The 22,021-nt window shown below is 37.5% G+C and overlaps 1 protein-coding gene across 1 annotated transcript in view; it reads left to right on the top strand.

Annotated features, from left to right (window-relative positions):
• Nucleotides 1–22,021, top strand: part of DPY19L4 (dpy-19 like 4) — a 32,462-nt gene that overhangs the window by 5,065 nt on the left and 5,376 nt on the right. The window contains exons 4-18 of the mRNA XM_068184693.1: nt 584–674; nt 2,416–2,537; nt 3,387–3,532; nt 5,205–5,328; nt 5,880–6,014; nt 7,229–7,360; nt 7,450–7,548; nt 8,736–8,809; nt 10,592–10,750; nt 12,387–12,506; nt 13,570–13,690; nt 15,107–15,163; nt 17,503–17,585; nt 19,334–19,466; nt 19,896–20,054. Coding sequence (XP_068040794.1) covers nt 584–674; nt 2,416–2,537; nt 3,387–3,532; nt 5,205–5,328; nt 5,880–6,014; nt 7,229–7,360; nt 7,450–7,548; nt 8,736–8,809; nt 10,592–10,750; nt 12,387–12,506; nt 13,570–13,690; nt 15,107–15,163; nt 17,503–17,585; nt 19,334–19,466; nt 19,896–20,054 — 1,755 coding nt within the window. The remainder of the gene's footprint in view (nt 1–583; nt 675–2,415; nt 2,538–3,386; nt 3,533–5,204; nt 5,329–5,879; nt 6,015–7,228; nt 7,361–7,449; nt 7,549–8,735; nt 8,810–10,591; nt 10,751–12,386; nt 12,507–13,569; nt 13,691–15,106; nt 15,164–17,502; nt 17,586–19,333; nt 19,467–19,895; nt 20,055–22,021) is intronic.

Genomic DNA, 22,021 nt, shown 5'->3' with positions numbered 1-22,021 from the left:
CTTCTTTTTTTTGTCTTCTTTATTTTCTTTTTTCCCTTCCTGCTAACAGTTGTCATGGCTGTTCATGCTTTTTTATGTTTTTCCATGCCACCCTTTATCCTTAAAATACCTTTCTAAAATATGAAAAAATACCTGAAGCATATTGGCATTGCAGAAGCTAATCAACAGGAATACGTGTTGGGCTTTTTGGGGTGTTTTTTTTTTTATGTTTGTTTTTGGATTTTGGGGGTTCTTTTGTGTGTTTTGGTTGATTGGTTTGGTTTTGTTTTCTTAAGAACTCCATTATTAAGTGGAGTATAGAAAGTTGAATGAAATTTAGGTTTGTGAATATGAAAAGATCCTGTAGGTTTTGTGCTGACCTGCAGTGTGGATTTGAGTTGCTCTGATTCCGAGTATGTTTGCTAAGTTACAGAGAGCAAAATGTACCTGATAGAAATGCTGTGAAGATTAATGCTTTGTGGAATATTTTGAAGATGTACCATGAAGTCATAGCCATGTACTGTGTTACCAAACCAGTCTGTCTGAAAATACATTGTCTTCTCTGGAAAGAGATTGCAGGAGACTAATATATTTTTTTTTCTAGGAACTTGAACGAGAAATTACATTTCAGGGTGACAGTGCCATTTATTACTCATTCTATAAAGAACTGCTAAAGGCTCCTTCCTTTGAAAGAGGTACAAAACTCATTTTTTTTTTTATTAACTTTGAAAAGTCCTGTTCTCTTTGAAGACAGTAAAAACTCCTGCAGACTGGGGAGACTAATTTTATTCTCTTATGTAGGTATATTGATCAGTTTAATTAAAAACCACATGCTGTCCTAACTTTTCAGTGCCTTTTCAAAACATTATTTAACTATCCTGTATTCCAGCAGATTGTCTTTAATCGATACTATGGGGTAGGGTTAATATTACTCCTATTATGCCCTGTATCACAGTTATCATTGGGTTTGCCTGTGTCACAATAGTGGATTTTTCTGCCATGTAAATATAATTTATGTTGAATTTGGGAATGAGGGATGAAGATTACTGTTTTCCATCCTCTATCAGAAGATAGAACAGTTTCAGTCACAAGCTGATTTGTTCCATCCTGTCCCTGCCAGAAGTTTTTAATCCTGTCAGCTGTGATGAATAGTGAGCACTGAGTGGTGGGGACAGAAAGGAATAGGAAGGAGAACAGACTGGGTGCCAATGATCTTTCCTTTCTTTGTGCTCCTGCTCTTTATCCTGCACTGGCTCTGGGGCTCACTGACCGTGGGTCCCTAAACCAAAAGAAAACTAAAGCAGTGGAAAGAAGAAGGAGCACGTCCATGCTTGTTCAGGGAGTTCAGAATGCACTGCACGAGCATGGGGCTGGAACTCAGGAGAGAAGAGGATGAACTGCCCTATCTTGCAGTGGTCAGCCACTGAATTAGTTCAGTCCCTTTGTGAAACCTCATTGAAGCCAGTAAAACTAAACTTTGTGGTTAGTGTTTTATTGGTTGAACAGTTTCCCAGCTGAAATGTAGCACATCACCAATATCTGAGGTCTTTGGTTCGGGGATGTTGCCCATGCTGTGAGTGGATGGACTGCATGCCTCATTCAGGGATGCTGTCTCTGCAAACAGGCAGACTCGTGTCTACAAGGTATTACAAGGCATCCAGTCTTCAAGAGTGTATTACAGCTGTGCTGAACCCAGTTATAAGTCCTGACAGACCTAATTTGGCCTACAGAGAACCAGCTGCAGACCATACACCAAGATACACTCAGAGCTGGAAGCAGTTGTCTGGTTTGAGTGTTGCATTGTTTTTTAGGCTTTTGTTCTCCCGCATATCTTAATTTGGATGGTTTTTGCTCTTCCCTCTATTGTTCTAAGGATTGACAAGTATTTTCTTTATTTATAACATTTTGGAATGATCTTGGAATAATCCTTCAAGTATGGCAGCTTCAATTCCATCTCAACCACATAGAAAGGCGCATTGTGTTTGGCAAAGGATTCTTGGAAATCTCAGAAATGCAGAGCTGAAAGATGTGATGTGGCCATCATACCTGACATCCTTCTCGAGACAGGTTTAATACATCCTGCTCATCCCTGTTAGATCTGCCTCACTCCTTAAGATCTTCCTGTGAAGGTGATCTATAGGCATGTAGTTCCAGGACTGCATCAGTGTGTTACTGAAAAGACTGTGCTTCAGATGATTCGTTTTGGGCCTTCTGTTTAAAGACTAGATGAAAAAAGGGTAATAACTTTCTGGCTAGATCAGTAGGTGGAATGACATCTAACACAGAAATTTCTGCTTCCTTTTAAACTAGGTGTGGTGAATCAGTTAGTAGCTTTAATGATCAAATCTTATTCCCCCTGCCTTTGAATACACTTTGGCCTCTTTTAGGAACAGCAGTAGTAACTGATTCAAGGAATAATATTTTTTTTGCCTGTAGGTGTTTATGAGTTGACACACAACAATAAGACAATATCACTGAAGACCATAAATGCTGTCCAGCAAATGACTTTGTACCCAGAGTTGATTGCCAGTGTTTTATATCAAGCATCTGGTAGCGAAGTATGTGCATTTCTCCTACTTTCTGTACTTTCATTATGATTGTGTCTGTGTGTGTGTGTGTATGAGACTTTCTGTGTTGTATCCAATGAACACATACATTTTTTGTTGAATGAGTTGAGCTAAGGCTCTCACCAGGTCCAGATTCTCCTCAATTCTGATCAGTCTCTGGCATAGGATTTTGGGGGTTTAACACTAAGCACTAACTTTTGCTGTTATTCTTGACTTCTACAGACTGCTTAGAAATGTCAGGAGTATCTGTGCTATCCATTAAAAACAGGAAAGTTAACTCCTTTGGAGTACAAAAGTCTGTTATAGTAGTACCTGCCTGCTCATTCTCACAGGGGAAAACACTTCTGTAGATTAACCTTTTGTCAGTTTCCACTCTACTCAGGCTTTGTTCTGCTTATGCTGCATACTTGTGTCCTCTCTCCTTATCTTTCCATTTTTATTATTTACTTATTTTGGAACCATTTTTGCCACATCTTTACTTCTTCAAGTTCTTCCCTTTTATAACTTCTTCTAGTAGTCCTCTGAACTTTATACCCCACTGCAGCATAGATTTATTAAATCTGACACACAGAGTGTTCAAGCTAAAGCAGATTCAAAAATCATGGTACTGGCAAGCTGAGTCCTGAAGTGTGCACTTAATACACACTGTTTTGTTCTTCCCCATGTTCTATTTGAGCCCCAAATAAAAGCATGCCCAGTACATTTCTAAAGCAGGAGGCGTCTCTTACCTGTTTGTAAAGCACCTAGCACATTGTTAGCAATAACAGATTGTAAATAGTAATAATTTCCAGCTTCAGCTCAGTTGCCACTATGTCTCTTCGTTTTTATTTGTAATTTCAGGAAGTTATTGAACCAGTGTATTTCTACATTGGTATAGTTTTTGGACTGCAGGGAATTTATGTGACTGCATTGTTTGTAACCAGTTGGGTTATGAGTGGGACTTGGCTGGCAGGAATGCTGACTGTAGCATGGTTCATTATTAACAGGTAAGAAAAACATCTTTGTACAATCTAGTTTGTCAATAAGGAATTTTAAAATATTAGTGGATTGAAGTGATTTTAATTAGTGGATTGAAATGCTTTTATTAAGCTTTATTATCTCACTGTGAGAGTAAAATCTTACGGTGAATAGAAAACATTTCCAAGTGATTCCTTGATTCTCATGATGATTTTTTTAATGGAAAGGCCTCCTGTTGTCCAAACCATCCACATTACCAGTTAGACTGACTTTATGTATGTGTGTGAATACTCCTGTATTCACACACAATTTCATTTTTCAAAAATATTCCTTAGAAGGTTTGGTTTTGTGCTGATGAAGAATGATGACAAATGTCCAAAACAGCTGTTAAACTGAACTGCACTCTCTGGCCAGCTCTAAATATTGTGGCAGTTGTCCAGTGGCATAGAAAGAAATTATCAAGTGCATTTTTTTTTAAGAATATTTTAATTTTTTTATCTTTTTATAGTGGGTTTTTCTGCAAAATGGAATTTTCTTAGATGATCTTAATATCAAGATATTTTTATCTTAAAACAATTCACTTGGAATTCCCCTTCCCCTTATGAAGCGCCACAATAATAGGGAGCCTCTTTTGGGCAATGAAAACCTATGTTCATGTTCTTGGGTTTGTCACCATGGCGCTCTGGGGCTTTCTATGAACTTGAGAGCACTTGAAATAAAAGAACTATGGAGTAAAATGTTAGAGATAAACCTTTAAATTTGAACGGTTGAGAAGCATCTTCCAGGAGTGTGAAGTCATCATGACAGAATCTGTGATTAGTAGCTGAAAATACTGTTCATCAAGCTGGTGTGAACAGTGAAAAGTAGGAAAAATGGTGAATAAATCTAGTTTTTCTCAACAGTGAGTAAGATTAAACAGTGTCAACAAAATGAAAAGTTTAGTAGTTAAAAAAGCTGTGAATATGCCTCTGTAAGAGGCTTCAGAGGAAAAAAGGAAAGGTAATGCTTTTAAATACCTCAATGATAAAGGAGTTTAAGGCTCCTTTTTAAAGGCATAGTAGACACAAAGCAGACTATGTACCTCTGAGACTGATGTCTTTGATCACATTTGAAAGCGTGGCTTGTGCTTCTGAGTCAGTTTAGCACTTCTAAAAACTTTCACCTACACCTCTAATTGTGTGGATACTGTCAAGTCATTCCATGAGAAAACCCTGCATGCTCCCCATCCGTCTTTAATATCTTGTTTTGCTGGGCAGAATTTTTCCCTGTAGACAAAATATTTGCTGCTGCTGCTGTGAGGGAGCACCAGTTTGTATCCTAAGTATGTTGTGCTCTACTACGTAAATCACTTGTTTAAAACATATTGTATGAGAACTGAAAGGAATCTTTTCTCTCAGCTATGAGCTGATTTTCATTGCAGGTCAGAAAAGGCTCCAGGCAGTTGCTTTTTGGCTTCAGTCCTATAAATGCCAGCTAACATGGAAACCTGCTAAATAGATGAGTAAAGATTGGGCCTTCTGTGCTGTTAATAAATTTGTGAAGTGTATCAGCAGCAAAATTGTGTCAGTGTTACTTTGCACCAAAATCAGGAAAAGTTTGCTTGCAAGGCCACATTTACAACTAGAAGTGATGTTTAGGCTTTCCTTGATATTTTTATACAACAATATTTTAATATTTGTGTTTCTTTGTACTTTTTTCTAGGACAGACACAACAAGAATTGATTATTCCATACCATCAAGAGAAAATTGGGCTTTGCCATATTTTGCATGTCAAGTAGCAGCTCTCACAGGCTATTTAAAAAAGAGCCTAAACTCTTCTGCTGAGGTAAGGCAAAATTAGTTTCTTAATAAAGAGCTGTGGGTAAAACTGTACTCTAGGTTAGTTACTTCTGCTATTGTTGCCCTTCTGGGCAGAAAACAGTAGAAGTTTTATTTCTTCTTTTCAAAAGAGCCAGTTGGATTTCACCTAGGCGTGTGCAGTTTTTGCTAAACAACTTGTGCCCTACCTTGTTATGCCCCCAGGAGGGTTCAGAGAGAACAGTGTGGTAATGGGCCGTGTGCTGCTTGTTTTTGAATAAACCCAGGCAGAATTTTTCTCATGTAAACTGTTTTTTTTTTTTAAGAAGATGGTTGTTATTTTTTACCCTGACTCTGTCTTTAAAATATTTCTTCTGATTGGCTTGAAATGTTTTTGAATATTTCAGTAGTTACTTTCTTCCATCTCAAAGTTATGCACGTCTGAAGTAGTATTTTAATTATTTCCCAAAACAATAATTAATTTCTGTAGTTTATGTTTTAATGATCTCTCAGTTACTTGGTGACAGACATGCCTGGGTACAAAATTAATGTGTTTTTTCTTTTCTTTTTTCCTTCTAGAAGTTTTGTTATCTTTTGGTGAATGCCTCAACATATACCTTCATGATGATGTGGGAATACAGTCATTATCTCCTGTTTGTCCAGGCTGTTTCTCTTTTCCTGCTAGACAGTTTTGCCCTAGCACAGACAGAGAAGGTATTGGAATTTTTCAGCCTACTAATAGTTGGGGACTTACAGGCAGCCTCTGAGGTGCCTGCCATTCATACTGCTCAGGAGCTCCAGAGGGCTCAGGGCTGAGTGATGAGTGTCTTGCAGCCTGTGCCCAGCTGAAGTGCATGTGATATCCATCAGAAGAATAGAATAACTTTAAACTGAGTCTCTTTTGGACTGCTGTGTTTGGGATAGAAGGTAAACAAAGCTTCTGCGACCTGAAACATCCTTGGAGAGCTAAAAGAGTGATGAATGATATTTCTCCGTTTTGGCCTAGCTGCCTCTTTTCTTGCTCCTATTCACAGCAGGGTGGGCAGACCAAAGGAGTGCTTTGTTGGCTCTGTGCAGTTAAAGGACTCATATTCACCCTCAGTGGCCTGTCCTGCACTGCTTTGCCAGTAAATAGACTGGACAGATGTTGAAGGCAAATTGATTTTTCAATACAAGAAAGTATTTAAATTTATTTTGCAAAATGGTTCTCAGAAATGTTGACACAATAAGGTGTTTTTATTCTGCCTGTTGCAGTTGTATATATTCTTCTTTGTACATACATGCCTTTTGGTTTTATTAGATACCAAACTGCATGCAATTCTAATTCTTCACCTCTTCTTTCAGTTTCTCTTTATTCTGTTCCTCAGCAGTGGGAAATGTTTGATCCATTGTAGTTCACAGTAGAGTGTATAAGGGAGAATATGGATGTTTTGGTAAAAGTCTGAAGAATCGAGCATCAAGGTTTATAACATCTGCTTATCAAGTAGTAATAACAGCAAGTATAGATAATAGTCTGAGTATTCATTCCTGAGACAGATTAATGAGCAAGTTATTTTGAGGGCAAGGAAAGCACCTGTTTACAGGTGAGCTCTGTCACAAATTGTGTGTTTTTACTGGTGCTTTGTAGTTGCTGCTTTATGCTGCATCACAGGGGGGTGTTACTGAATGGGGAGACCTGGTAGAATACTCCTGTTTCTGGCATTTTTACAGAATTCTTGTGTAGTAATTGTCCTTTACTGAGGCTGACCAGGATCATTTTCATGTGCCATGCTTTCCAGAGCCAAATGGTACCCTGCTAGATTCATGAGTTGAAGGATTAAGAGCCATTAATCCCCTGATTAACAGAGGAAGTGAGCTATCTGCTGGTCTAAAAACTAGGATTTATATCCACTGTAGTTTTATTTTATTAATTTTTTTTTCTTCAACAGGTGCATGAGGTATACAGAATCTACCTGTTCTCTGTCATTGTGGGGTACCTTCTGCAGTTTGAAAATTCAGCCTTACTAGTATCACCATTACTGAGTCTTGTGGTAGCTTTAATGCTCTCCAAATCCCTTCAGGTAAGTAGACTTTCTTCTAACCCTGAGAGTATTTTTAAAATTTAAAGTGAACTCCAGAATGATACAGCATTCTTTAAATATTTTTGCAGATGAATATGAAAAAAAGCACATTTGTGTCAAGATTGCTGAAAATAATGTATATTTATTTGGTACTTACAGTAGCAGTGACACTAAACTTCTTATTAAAGGTAAGATTCCTCTGAAAAAGTGATTTTAATTTCAGAATCTAAATGGAAAGTTACATATATATCTTGAAAAAATCTTTTGAAATGTTGCTTATCTTATTGATGTGACAGTTCATAGCTTAATTCATGGTTAGTATGAGTACTAAAAATTGAGTCATTGTGTAGCAACTCAAACAGCTTGGTCTTGTTGGGGTTTTGGTCTTCTAGGTTGGAACAGTATGGAAATACTTTTTAAAAGACATTTTATCTATGTTATAAATATGGGGTTTGTTATGACTTGAATGGCCTCTCCAGACTAGTCTGAATATTAAAACATTATTCTTGTGCACGGTGACACAATAGCCAGGAGCAGGTTTGAGTGGTCTTAGGGTAGATATTAATTTTCAATTATATTTCAAGTAGAACATGGGAACAGAGGCTTTCCCTTTGTGTAGGGGTCAGTTAGGAGTTGAGATTACACAGTGGGATTTTAGCCTGGTCTTGTATTTCGATCAGCAATTCCCTCTTGCTGGCTGTTTACACATATTATTTGTGCTTTTCTTCTATGTCTCCAACTCACCATGGTTGTCTTAATTAACAGTACTAACTTAGAAGTAACAAAACTACCGAACCCTAGAAGGCTTCAGAGAATGCTCACATGTAATTATTTTCCTGTGCCATTCACAATGAGTAGCCTTGCTGTATCTCCAGGAAAATAAAATCTAACCTTGAAAAATACGAGTTAAATTACAGTCATGAGTAAGTTACAGAACTTTAGGCAGCTCAGACAGTCTGTGTGAAGATTACAAATGCTCATGACTTCTGCTCAGCTGCAGTCCTATTTTCTAGTGGAGCCAAGCGCAACACTCTTAGGCTTGCTTGGGAGCAAGTCTGGGTCTGTTTTTCATGATCCTTTTTACTGCTCAGTAGTCTTTTGACAACTTACTGGCAGCTTTTCACTTGCCCTCCTGGTGTGGTATGGGAGTGGAATGAAGGCAATAATATTCTCAAGAAATCCCTGAATGTAGATTTATTGAAGTGAAGATTTACAATGCTATACCAGTACCTTAATTAGCACACTTAATCCATTTTGTTGGTTTTAACTAAATCTTGAATAGTTGATTGTTACCTGACGTTTTGTAATCTGAATGCCTATGTGAAAACTGCTTCCAGCATTTTGTGTGATTTTTCTCTGCTAAATTAATTTTCAGATGTTCATCCCTCATAGAGAAAATGAGCATTTGCTGAAGTTCATTGAAGTAAAACTTGGCTTAAACACAACTAAGTAAGTTTATTTAAACTCTTTACACCTCCCAAGATATCCAGACTTTTGAAACTGCTCTGAGAAGTGTAACATTTCAGGGACTTATGAGAGTTTTATAGAGGAGCTAGGGAAATAGTTTAGTTATTTATTGTCTGGTTTTAAGATTGAAGTAAAAAAATATGCACATACAGAATTTACTTAGGGTCTTGAGGTTTCTGGGGCACTTCAGTATTTTTCATGCCTTCAGGTGAAGGCATTTAATGGATTTTTGTTCTCTTGTGACGTTGAAGAGTGAAAACTTTTGTATCCTGTCTAGTGGTTCTAATAAGACTTGAAAGCAAAGATAATAGGGTAAAGGTGGCAGTATAATCTTTATGTAGCCTGGAAAAAACACTCTGGAAAGAGTCATGAACTATTGATACTATTGCAAAAGAGGCTTGGGTTGTGGGTACCCCTAATACTTCCTGTATGTTTTGGAAGAAATTAGGACAAGGGACTTCTTCAAAGTCAGAGGGAATTGTGATTCTAAGAAAAAACAGTATCTGTAAAAGAGTTGGATGTTGGACTGCAGGAAGATGTCATGGCAACAGATTTTCTGGAGAACTTCCAAAGGAGTGTTAGTAAGGACTGACACACTCCTGGACCCAAGCCAAGACTTGCAATTCTGTACAGGAATTGGAACTCTCTCTGAAGAACTGCATCTCTATTACAAAAAACTACTTCACAGCCTTTCAGGAGAAGAAGTGGAAAATGACATCACACCCAACTGAAACTGTTGGGGAACTTTTGGAGGAAAAGATGTAGTCATGTTGAGACTACAATGCGCTATCACACACACATACACATTCTTAAGTGTTTTGCAAGAAAACAAAGGACTCCTGGTCAGGATTGCAGTTTATTCAGCTCCCAGGTATTAATGGATTTCCCTTTTTTTTTCCCCTTGGGCCTTGCTAAATATCACTTTTAAGGCTGTCAGACTGCAATGAAACCAGAGATTGAGACAAATTGGGTGCCTTTAAGCCTGGAACACTGTGTAACTATGTATTGGAATTATGATTTGCAGCACAAGAGCTTCAAGATCTGTCTTTTGAGGCCAGTTGGGACATGCCGTGCTGTTAGTCTTTAAACTGATTCTGTCTAATTGCAAGTGGTTCTGTCCTCTAGTCTTCCCTTGGGAGAAAATGAAAAGGGGGAGGAAAGCAAAACAAAGTAAGAAAAGAATGCATTCACAGCATCACACGCTGCACCAGTTCCAGCTGAGAATACACCCTGACAGTGCTTCTGGGCACAGTGTATTATCTACCTGCTTGCTAACTGAGAAAGAAGAATGAAAAAGTGGCTTCTGCTACACAACTAGAATTTCAACATTAAGGATTTTATTTCTGGCAGTGTCTCAGGTTTCTATGTGATCTCAGATTACCACTTTCCCTTCTTCATCTCCTTGTTTGGAATGAGGACAAGCATACATTCTTAAATCAGTATCTCTAAAATCTTAATCCACCGTGACACAAGATTCTTTTGGGCCCCATAATGGAGTTACGTAGGAGGTTGGCCTTTGTGATGTAAAGGATGGTCTCTTTAGTTCACAGATATTTTTGGGAAGATAGACTTTTGACAGTTACCCTAAAGAGTATTTGCAAAGCAGTTTCAAATGATGAAAAGATAACTTCAAAGATGAATTTCAAGTACTTTCCTATGACATGAACAGCTTAAACTGTAATTGTTTTGTGCTGGATTGTTGTTTTTTTTCCTAATTTATGGGATATTGTCATTGTTTTTAATGGAATGTTTTTGCCTTACTAGGAATTTTACAATGAATTGGCTCCTTTGTCAAGAATCTCTTCAGGCACCCTCCCAAGACTTTTTTTTGCGACTAACACAGTCATCACTGTTGCCTTTTTATATTTTAGTATTAATTATCTGCCTTTTTTCTGTAACTCAGGTCATTTTTAGGAGAATTTGGTAAGTAACTTGTTTATGTGAAAAATAAATTAAAAATAAGAGGCTCCTGGATGCCTCAGGGAATGGTCGTCATGTTTGTTGCTCCAAAGTTTCTTTTGCCGTTGAACTTGTCAGGGTGTGAGCACCAGTGGGAAGGCCCACCAGAGCCTCCTAAAGAAAAGTCCTTTAGTGAGGAGGTTCTTGAGCATCCCTCCTGTCAGGACAGGGAGTTGTCATTGGTGTTTCCTTGCAAGTGCAACTCCTGCTGAGGTCTGGCTAATGTCTGCTCGTGTGTTTGTCTCTTCTCACTGACAGAGACAGATGTTTTATCTGTAATTCTTCTTCCAACAGCAAAGTTATCTAATTGTCACTAGAATTTGTTTTTCTGTTTTGGATTTGGGGTTTTTGGTTTTTTTCCCAAGTTTGCATGTTGAGAAAGATGAGATGGGTGGAGCTGAGAGGGCTTTGGATTTCTAATGCTTCACTGTTGGTATTTTAAAACACTTGTTTACTATGATAAAGTCCACTAGCCTTTGCTGCTTGGAAAAGGACTGAAGTAAAAGTTACTCAATTAGTTTTAGTTTCACAGTAATTCACAGTTCCCCTGAGAGAAGGGGTAGTGGAACTGTCTTTGTAAAAAGACTAAGAATACCAACACTGTAGATCCCAGCAAAACTTGTCTTGGAAACTCAGTGGTCAGGAAATTATCTCTTCCTGGTAGAAGATGAATGGTGTAACTTCTCAGATACTGGAACAAATTTCTCACTTGTCTGCAGCAAAAATCAATAGGTTTATTTTAAGGATGAAGGCTTCTAACAAACAAAGATTATACTGCTATAAATGAAAATGTCAGGTTGGATATGTGATAGGATATTCTGAACAATGGAGCAAACTTCTTATTGTTTGCTAATGGTTGAAATAAGTATTTATTACTATAAATGAGCAGTGACTACACTATGCCCAGCACCTTTTTAAAGAAAAGTTTAAAATAAACCTTTTCCTCTGTCTTATTTTTTTAAATTTTTGAATCAGTTAATAATCTCAAAATATTTTTTCTAATTTTCATGAGGAAGGTTATAAAAATGTAAACAGAAATCGTATCATGGTAGAAGGAATTGTTATCTATTCTGTGCCTTGCTATCTTGTTAGTAGAAAACCTTTCATTGCAAGATTTTGGCTATGATTTTTATTTATAATAATGTGACTAAAAGCTACTTTTGTTTCCTTTGTTATACACACATTCCATACACAATTATCATCCTACAGATTCCATAATTCTTTACCAAGCTAATGGTATGAAGGAACTTAAAATGCATATTCAGCATGATTTGTCTAAATGTTTGTAGAGTGTGCATGCTCTTAAATTAGACTTTCTCTTGGTGCTGAATTATCTTAAAGTAAGATTTGTGGTCATAAGCAGTGATCCCATTGTATTAATTGACAGCCATTGCTCCAGACAGGTTGCAATCTAAAACAAGGGACAGTGGGTACTGATAGGTCATTGATCAAGTAAAAAAAGCAAGTAAACAGTGCAACAATATTATATGCTATGATATGGAATGATCTCAGTGCACTGCTGACTTAAAAGTATTTTCATTGGCACCTTTTCCTGGGATAATATCTGAATTAAGTGATGTCTCATTTTCTCCAACTGCAGTGGTGAACCACTGAAAGAGACAGTTAAACTTGAGGATGGTCGAATTGGAGAGAGGCCAGAAATAGTTTATCATGTAATTCACACAATTTTGCTTGGTTGTCTAGCGATGTGTTTGGAAGGGTAAGTCTGATTTTGATGTATCTCTTTTGAAAGCAACAGAGTTCTCTACTGGACATGATGTGCTGTTTAACCCTTTGAAATCACCCTTTTTCAGAAATAATTTTGGCATATAGTGGTACTATTTAGGGGTAGTCAAAGATAATTTTAATTATAAATTGGATATGGTTATATGAAAACTTGTGCTTGGTCTCTTTAACATGTGTTCCAAACTTTAATGCAGCGAGATCCAAGACATTAATTGAATCACATTTTAATCACTTTCTTTGTGGTATCTAAGTGTAGAACTGTGCTGTAATTATTTTTAGCAAGAACTTGGGTAGTGTTTAGATGAACAGAATAGTGCTGGATTATTGGGACATGGAAGATTCCTCATCCATCTTCTTGTGTGTAGGCTACCACAAAGCGTACCTTTGCTTGACACGTTAAAGCAGTTAGCAGAACTAATTTCAAAAGTATTGTGTTAGTCCTTAAAGCTAGAGAAGCTGATGTTTGGAAGATGTTACTGTTCTAATCTTGTTTCTCAGCTTAATCAGCTTGAAGATGTCAGGCTTGTGTTTTTATTAGGCTTCTCATCCTAAAATCTAAATATTCACAAATATTGCTTAAAGCAGACTGTTGTGCTATCCTGTAGGTTTTCTAAGTTGACTAGTCTACCCTTAAGAGTTAATTAAATATTTTCTTTTCCTTTCTTCAGGAAGTCCCTTATAGTACATTATCTGTACAGCTTTGCCAAATAGCTGCTTTTTATCCCTTCTTGGCTGGAAAACCAGCCAAGTGACTTTACTATTCTCTTTGTTTTTCTTTCATCCTCCCCTGAACTCTGTGAAGGATTTGTCATCTTTTACCTTGGATCTTGCTCCTCCATCTCACAGCAGATAATGAAGTGCCAGCTCTTCTGCTAGAGATTTCCTTGGTTTACCCTCCAGTACCATCAAAGTTAACCTCAGATTGTTTGAACATCCAGACTGTGTTTGACATAAGAAATAAATCTGAATGTCTTTATAGTAGTTCGAGTACAGAGGCATACACAGGGTCCCAACTAAGTTATTGCAGTGTTTTTCAGAATGAAATATCTATGGACACCTTATGTTTGTATGCTTGCTGCATTTGGTGTGTGTTCTCCTGAACTTTGGATGACGCTTTTCAAGTGGCTTCGACTGAAAGCTGTGCACCCGATTCTGCTGGTGAGTTGCTGTTGCCAAAGTCTTGGAAAATACAGCTAGCAAGCAAATAGCTTTGCAACCAACAAGTACCTAAGACCCATTAAATAGCCCATGAAAACAACAGGTTGTTCTGTGAGCAGTGGATTGCATATGGTCTGCTTTTTCTGTCTTTTGTTCTTAGTATCACTTTTTCTCTGGTACCTGGTGATAAACTTGTGTTCACACTACAACCTTTTCTCATACAAAGCAGAGCTGTCTTCATCTCCCTTTCACTCTTCTCAGTTTCTTTTAACAAATATTTGAGACCTCTGTCTCTCTCTCATATCTAGTTGGAATTGGTAAAGAAGGTCTTGCACTTTTTAGGAAGAATGCAGGAGAAAAAGTACTGGTGCACGGGGAAGGCATAAGCTTTGTTTCACTAAGAAATGGGTCATAAAATGGTGTAGTAAGGTGAATTTAACTGCTAAGAGTAAAACTGCTTCATAAGAAATGGTAAGTCAAATTACTTTGTATAAGATTTGTTCATATATGGCCATTATAGAGCAGTGTTGTGACTGAAGATAAGCTTGTGGTACAGAGCAAATAACTCCCCTGCTTCCAGCCCTAGCTTTATTCTCCATATGACAAGACTTGCTTTGTGTGATTTTTAGCAGCTTTGTGCATTGGTTTTATTAATAAAATAGGGATAGAATATTGCTTACCCTAAATTCAAGAGGCTTATAGGAATAAATATTTTATACTTAGAGGTTTATTATGTCTCCTGTGAAAATACCATACACTGCTATATCAGAAGCATTGACTGTGTTCTTTTAGTCAAGGAGTAACAATATGTTCAGGTACATGGTAAGCACATCCTTTTATATACTTCGTGTTTTCTGTAATGTAGACCTGCTTTTTTACTATTAACAGAGTAGATGTGTTAGTAGCTTAATAGTAAAGGAATGCCTTGTGTATATGTTTTCTGTACCATAGAAGCTATTTTCTCCTTCTTGCAAAGCAAAAATTGTATTAGCTAGAATGATGGTATGCTGAGAGATGGGTTTCTGAGTCTTGCATATCAATAATGCTAATCTGAACAAGATCAGAGGTTTGAAATGCTTGGGTTTTTTCCTTTCTCACAGCATTTGAATGTGAGGTGTTTACCTTCTACTGTTCCCTGCGTCATATGCACATGGAATCATTGTTACTTGAGTAGTAATTAACTGTCCCAAAAATTGATGGTAAGGTTTTAGTGAGTCAAATAAAGCCTTCTGTGCTACGTTAGGCAAATTCTTGTTTGAGGAACGTTTTTTTGCCTGGTGGAAAACCACAAGGTTTCACCTACTGTCACTCTAAGGTTTCAGACATAAATATTGCTCACTGTATGAGCAGAATCAACAGACACCTCAGTGCTGGAGAATGGTGCATAATCCATTTTCTCTAACATGTACTTTTCAGGCTCTTATTCTGAGTATGGCAGTTCCCACTATAATTGGATTCAGCTTGTGGAAAGAGGTAAGAAAAGTACCTTTGTGGAGTTTTCTTTGTATGCAGGCACAATATGAGTCAAAATGATGAGCAAATATAATGAAATGTACTCAGTGAAATTAAGTACATGTGATGAAATTGAAGCTGTCATCCATTGAAAATATGTTTCATTTTTTAAGAAAAAACTTCACTTTTTTCATTATAAGGTATTTGACAATTTAATTTTTTAACTATCACTTATTGTAATTAAATTTAAATGAAGATTTTATTATATTCAGCTGTTAAGCTTGGGATGTATAAACTGACTCAACAAAGAAAATACTGCCAAATGAAAACTCAGGATATTGTAAACTCTGTTGCCTCAATCTTAGTTTTAGTGAAAAGGAGTAAAGTTAGAAGAAGTAAAACTACAGGAGGCTATATGCAAATAAACTGTTTGAAAAGCTCCCATCAAATTATAATGGAGTTAAATTCTTTGTGCAGACCATTGTGTTGAGGTGTGTACCTACTACAATACAGGGAAGAAAAGCCACAGCTGTTTCCATGTTTAAAATGTATACTTAGTTCTTTATTGCAAGTCACAGACAGACTGGGGGTAGAGTATTTGGAAATTATTTTTTAAGCTCCTGTGAGTGCAAAAAATATGTGAAAAGTCTCATAAAGTGTAATCCTCTGCTAAAATGGCACAGCTTTAAAATAGTTTGGATAGTCTGAGAATTCATATATAGAAGCTGGTCTTGCCCAACAGTTAACAGATTTTGTAACATCTATCTTAACATTGCAACCAAATTTTCTCTTGTAGCCTGACTTTTTACATGTTTTTGATGGAGCAATAGATACTGTCTGTAAAAAAAGCTAGAGTTGCTCAAAAGAGTTATGAAATCTATTACAATAGAGGAAACTAGTTCAGTTAAACAAGTAATTCCTTTCCAGATTATTTTAATGAAAGCACTGTGGGGTTTTGGACTCTAGAGGGCTTCATCCACTGCTGATCCAGCTTCTGCTTTTAAGCAGTGATGAACAGTTTGCTCTTCAGATTCATAACTCATCCTTGAGGTTGAGAATGTTGATTAGAAGTAACAGAGCAGCAAAAATGCCTTGAGTCTCCTAATCTGTTACCATGGCTATAAAAGGCTGAGTGTATAGCGCAGCATCTTTTTGCTTGGCTGCCTTCTGACTGTGTCTGGCATAATCCCTCCTCTAACTAGGTTTTTCCAGGTGCTGTGATTGATGAGAGAAGCAGGTTCTCCTTGGGGTGGCAGTAGCAGTTCCTCTTTCCATCCCTCTGTTCTGGGAGTGGTTCAAGTGTATGTGTGACAGCAGTGCTGTTTGTCCCTGACACAAACCTATGGCAGCTGCTCTTATGCTACTTGTAGACTGCTGCCACTTGACAGCTGAGTTGTCCAGGTAATGGAGGTGGAAAGTCCTCAGTTAAAAGCAGGCTCCCACTTCTGTCTGTTCACTGTGGCTATCCCAAAGTAAGCTGTCTCTTTAATCTGGCAGAACCTGTAAACTTCATTATTTTCCAAAATAGCTGACATCCAGTAATTTTGACTTGGCATTTGCAACAGCATGTACCCGTACCTGTTCCAGCCCCTCAAGGTTGGCCAGCCATGGCTTTTTCAGATAAATGCACCAAATGGCTCAAGGACTTAAACAATCTCCAATCTTAATAAAGAAGGACCTCAAATCTGACAGGGTAGGGAAGCCATGATGCAGGGTTGCAATCTGGCCTGGTTTGAAAGTGGTGGCATTCTATCTCACAGAATCTCTCCTTTTCCCAAAATGTTTTTCAAGAGCATAAACTGAGATGTCCCACTTCACACAATGCAATGTGCTCTTCTTCACTACAGTGATTGAAGTCAGAAGCAAGTCTGGGCACATTACCAGGGCTCTTCTAGGAAATTTCTTCTCTCCTGTCTTGCTTGCATAACACCTTTCCATTAAGTCACAACAGTCCAATCCTTCCTGCTCAAGCAGGTTTATCATGAAAGATTTATAATCTTCTTGATTCAGTGCCCTTATTTATAGACATTTGCATATGACCACCTGAACTATCGTTTTGATGCATTTAAGGCCACTTGATGAATGTTGTTGCTGCTATTTGTTTATTTATTTTTAATTATAAGTATTCTACTGAAATAGAGAGAGATGAGAACTTCTGTTTAACATACTTATTTGGAGAGGGTCTCCTGCTGCCCGGTAAGTATATGTAATCTGAGTTTTGTAAAATATTCACACAAAGGTACCAGGCAGGGTGGGAAACTATTGAAACCCATTTCTGTTGTGTCACATAAGGCCTTAATGTAATGAGATGCTCTATAGATAATTTTTAAACTGTAAGTAACCAAAAACATTTCCATCAGTTTTTTCCTAGAATAATGACAGAGCTTACAGAACTGCAAGAATTCTATGATCCTGATACAGTAGAACTTATGACATGGATAAAGTAAGCATGAAGTCCAACATTTCTATTTTACTGCTTTTTGTAAGGGTATTTTTATCTTGGCAGTTTGTGGAGCTACCTCTATCAAGCTGGGTTTTACCTTGTCATTCAGTGATGCATGGGGGAAGAAGTTTTATATTTTAAGCTTGATATTTTTCCCATGAAAAGAAACAGGAGTTTATCATGGATTACAAAAGAAGATCCTGAAACACACAGGCAAGACATGTTTAATGTCATTGCAGACCTAGTTTCCAAATAAAGGTGAAGAGCTCAGCAGGATCTTGCTGATCTTGCTCATCTTGCTTCTTTGCATGCTGACATTTCATTAGATTACAGGATTGATATTGATTGTAGTGCCAGAGGTGGACAAACACCCTGAAATGTTATGTGCCTGAGCCAATAAAATGAAATGAATGTGAGGATCTAGAGACTTTTGTCAGGATACATGGAGAGGAGTATGTGTTACCAGACTTGCCCTTTGACCACAGCAAGTATGGAGCTATGTTATACAGCTCATACTGAACATATACACAGCTAATACCAAGTCGAGTTATTTTCACAGATTTAGTTTTATTACCGCCAAAAGTTTCAGAATTGCATTCTGTCTCATTCAATTTAACTTCAAACTCTGTCATTAGGAACTGCGCTTTTCTGAAAATTAGATCCCTTGTGTTCAGATAACTTGGCTTTAACTGTATTTTTTAGAATATTGCTTTCTGTATTTATGTAGTCTTTAATGTCAACCTGTTTGTCTTCACAAAAGACAAGGCTGGTAATTAGTGTTCCAGCCAATTTCTTCTTGTTGTTGTAGTAGTGTATGTTGCTTGTCACTGCTGTAGCCCTTCAAGGCAGCAAGTGGAATAATGCCAAGTACCTAATGGCTTTTATGTTAGTCTGCATATACTTCAAGTACGTAATTAATCATGGTGAATTATATTGAGATTCACTCAGCTACGAGCAATTTGACTACCCTTATCTGTAGCAGCTGTTCTTATTTTTAAAGAAAAGATTTTTTTTTCTTATGGATATACTTAGCTATTCACATTTAAATTTTAATTCAATGTCATAATTGCAGTATATTTTCTCAAAGTCTTCTCTCAGATAATACGAATTTAATTTGAATTTTCTCTGCAGAAGTTGTCAGTCTAATAAAGTGTGACAATGACTGTTTTCTTTCACGAATACAGAAATACAAGTAGTCAAAAAATTATACCAAATCCAGAAACATGATTACTGTAGACATTATGTATTATGTATGCTGACATTATTTTTTCATAGATGATGAAATACATAATCAGAGATTACGTATGAAATACATGATAGAGATCAAGTTACAACAATCACAAATCGTTCCCTCACAAGATAACATCATGTTGTTTCTCCTTCTACCTACCCTCTCACCCATGCTTGTTTTGTCACAAGTTGGCAACCACTCAGAAAAGCAGAACTTGGATCCATTCCAGGACCACTCTGAATGGTGCTTGGTGGATTGCAAGGAGGGGAGAACAACCATCAGCCCTTGCCGCAGCAGGAACCTCTCCTTTCAAACTCTGTATTGCTGCAGGTCTGCGCTTTCCCTGGCAAGGAAAGTACTGCCACAGCAACACCATCACCAATTGTAATGAGACCCCCAGTGATACCTTCACCTATTCCAGTTCATTCTGCAGCATCCTAACCGATCCCACAGTATATAAAGTTGTTTTGATGAGTGCATCCAGTACTCAGAGTGCATGTTGGTGTTGCTTTTGCAGACGCCAGGCTCCTGTGGCTGCTGTGTTTGCAGGCAGCCCACAGCTCATGGGTGTGATTAAGCTCTGTACAGGATGGATGGTGTCGAGCTTGCCTTTGTATAATGATGATGATCTTCTGAAAAGAAATGAGAATGTGAGTATCCAATTCCATAAATGTGGCATCTCACAGGAACTGTCTTCCTCTTCACCCAAATGGAATGCAAAAAAATCGAATGTATTAGAAAGGAGGAGGACATAGGAGTCCAGTGGACATGGAAGGGATTATCGAGTAGATTATCAGTGCTTCACTCTGCACAGAAACAAATATCAAAATATTATTTCTGAAGACTTTTTGGGCCACTTGAAGTATGTAAGATGAGAACTTGCCATCAGAGATAAATACTTCGCATTCAGCTGGCCATTGCCTCACTGTTTTGGAGATTTCAGAACCAAACTTTTTATAGCTTGATGTGTTCATATAGTTTGTCATTGCAGATAGGTCATTGTTGGGGGGTATGTGTGTCCCAGTATTTAAGGTATGACAGATTTTTGCATTGCATGAACATGTTTTCTTAATTTATAGATTTATCAGATCTATTCAAAGAGGTCAGCAGAGGATATTTATAAGATACTCACATCTTACAAAGCCAACTTCCTGGTTATTGAAGATTCAATTTGCAATGAAGTAGGACCTGTAAGAGGATGTAGAGTTAAAGATCTGTTGGATATTGCTAATGGTCATGTAAGTATCGGTGAGAAGAAATGAATGTTTGGATGCATAAATAATTAAATTGAAAATAAATCTTATAATGCTGGTCTTATTTTTCCTATTATAATTGACATGTAGACAAAACTCAAGTTTTAAAGGTGATCAGTTGAGTTTTGGATTGTCTGTTTCTTAAACTTGTAATCTTACCTAGTACTGTTAACTGCCCTAATCCATCCTAACACATGAGTATCTAGCTGTTCTGTTTTTCTGACAATCATTAAATACCATTTAACTATATATAAATGTTCAAGACTGACACCTGAATAGGTTATTACAAAAGCAGTGAAGTCCTGCCACAGAAGGCATTCTTTACTGGCTTTGAAGAAGAAATTCTAAAATGGATAAACTCAGTTCTTCTAAAACTCTGGCTGAGATGAGGACCAGCCTGCCATTTAGTTCAGTACAGGCTGTTTGGTTCTGATGAGAGTGCAAGTGTGTTCAGTTCAGCCTTGTAGATAGGTCAGCACACCAACAGTTAGTTTAAACCACATCTGCTAGAAAGATTGGTTGAATAAACCTCACCGTGAATGCTGCTTCAATCATTGACGTGTTCTGTCTCTTTGGATGTTGGTAGTGCTGCTCTTGCTGCTTAAGTAGGGAGTAAGGTGGGGTTTATAAGGTGATCTCACTGCCACTTGTTCATTGGCTTCCTGGAAATCCAGCAAAAATGTTGGTTTTAGAAAGGCAGAGTGTGGCCTTAAGCTCTCTTAGAGTTTTATTGCTTATTCTCAGGTCAACAGGAAAGAGGGAGTCACCTCTAAGCAATATAGAAGTGGTATGTTGTTAGGGGATTACTCTATATTTCCCCAGGAATCTACAGCTGGTGTCAGTTTCACTTCTCAGTTTCATAACTATTTTATCCATGAAGGATATTGTCTCCATTTTTCTACTAACTTCCTTACCATTGCTGAAATCTATTATTTCTTTCCTTGTCTTGCTGCTAAAATCATGCATGCTGTGATTATTCCAGAATATATCCAATATACTGTGCCATAACTAAGTGTGTGTGTCTGTATAACCTCCATGATTGTTAATCTGCACATTACTTCTCAGCTTCTTCTCAGATCTGTGTTTGCATGAGTAAATTCCTGTTTTCTCTTCATACTTAGGATCTCCACTGGAGCAATTAACCACAATTTCAGGATTGCTTGCCCTCATACCCCTGCATCTCTCATCTCCATGCATCCTGCATGCTTCTCTCTCACACATAAGCTTGATAATCCTTCTTGTGGTTTTTGTTGTGGTTTTTGTTGTTGCTGTTGTTTTGGGGGGAGTGATTGCTTTGGGTATATTGGTGTTTTTTTCAGAAAACTGACATAGATAGTTCTGGAAAGTTAATAAAGTGTATTGTCGCAGGAAGCTTTAAACAAATCTCCCAGTTCGCTTGCTAACAAAAATTGTTTAAGTCATATTGGAAGATTATCAAGATACTCCAAAGTAGTGGAAGCTAGTGCATATGTAGGTGAGACAGTGGACCTACAGTGTGTTGACAGGTCTGTAGATGTGTTTTGAATTGCTGTGTTTAGGAAGATTAGTACTACTTTATAGCTCGTGCTACATCCTGTAGTCCTAGTCCAATATCTTGTTTCTGATACTGGCTGAGAGCATAGGTTTACTGATAGGGAAAGACAAATATTTTCCAGCAGTCTGTTGCTGAAGGACTGTAGCTCAGGGCAATTATCTTTGTGTTTGGAAGCCACTGGTGGATTTTTCTTCATGAGTTTTTCCTACAACATTTTTTTAAAACCATGTAAATTTGTGGCATCAAAAGGAATAATTAAAGGATTTCTTTAGGGATATCAGACAGTAGATGGTAAAATGCACAGTTTGCTTCCAAGTCAATTGGTTGGAATTTGTAGGGAGATCTGTGTGTGTGTCTTTGGTCTTTATTAGGTATGTCAAGCTTACTTGGCCTGGGAAAGGTAATTGAGATTTTAGTT

This window comes from Anomalospiza imberbis, chromosome 1, assembly GCF_031753505.1.
Source record: "Anomalospiza imberbis isolate Cuckoo-Finch-1a 21T00152 chromosome 1, ASM3175350v1, whole genome shotgun sequence".
NCBI classification, from domain to species: Eukaryota; Metazoa; Chordata; class Aves; order Passeriformes; family Viduidae; genus Anomalospiza; species Anomalospiza imberbis.
The sequence above is the reverse complement of the archived record's forward strand: the minus strand, read 5'-3'. Positions and strand labels throughout refer to the sequence as shown.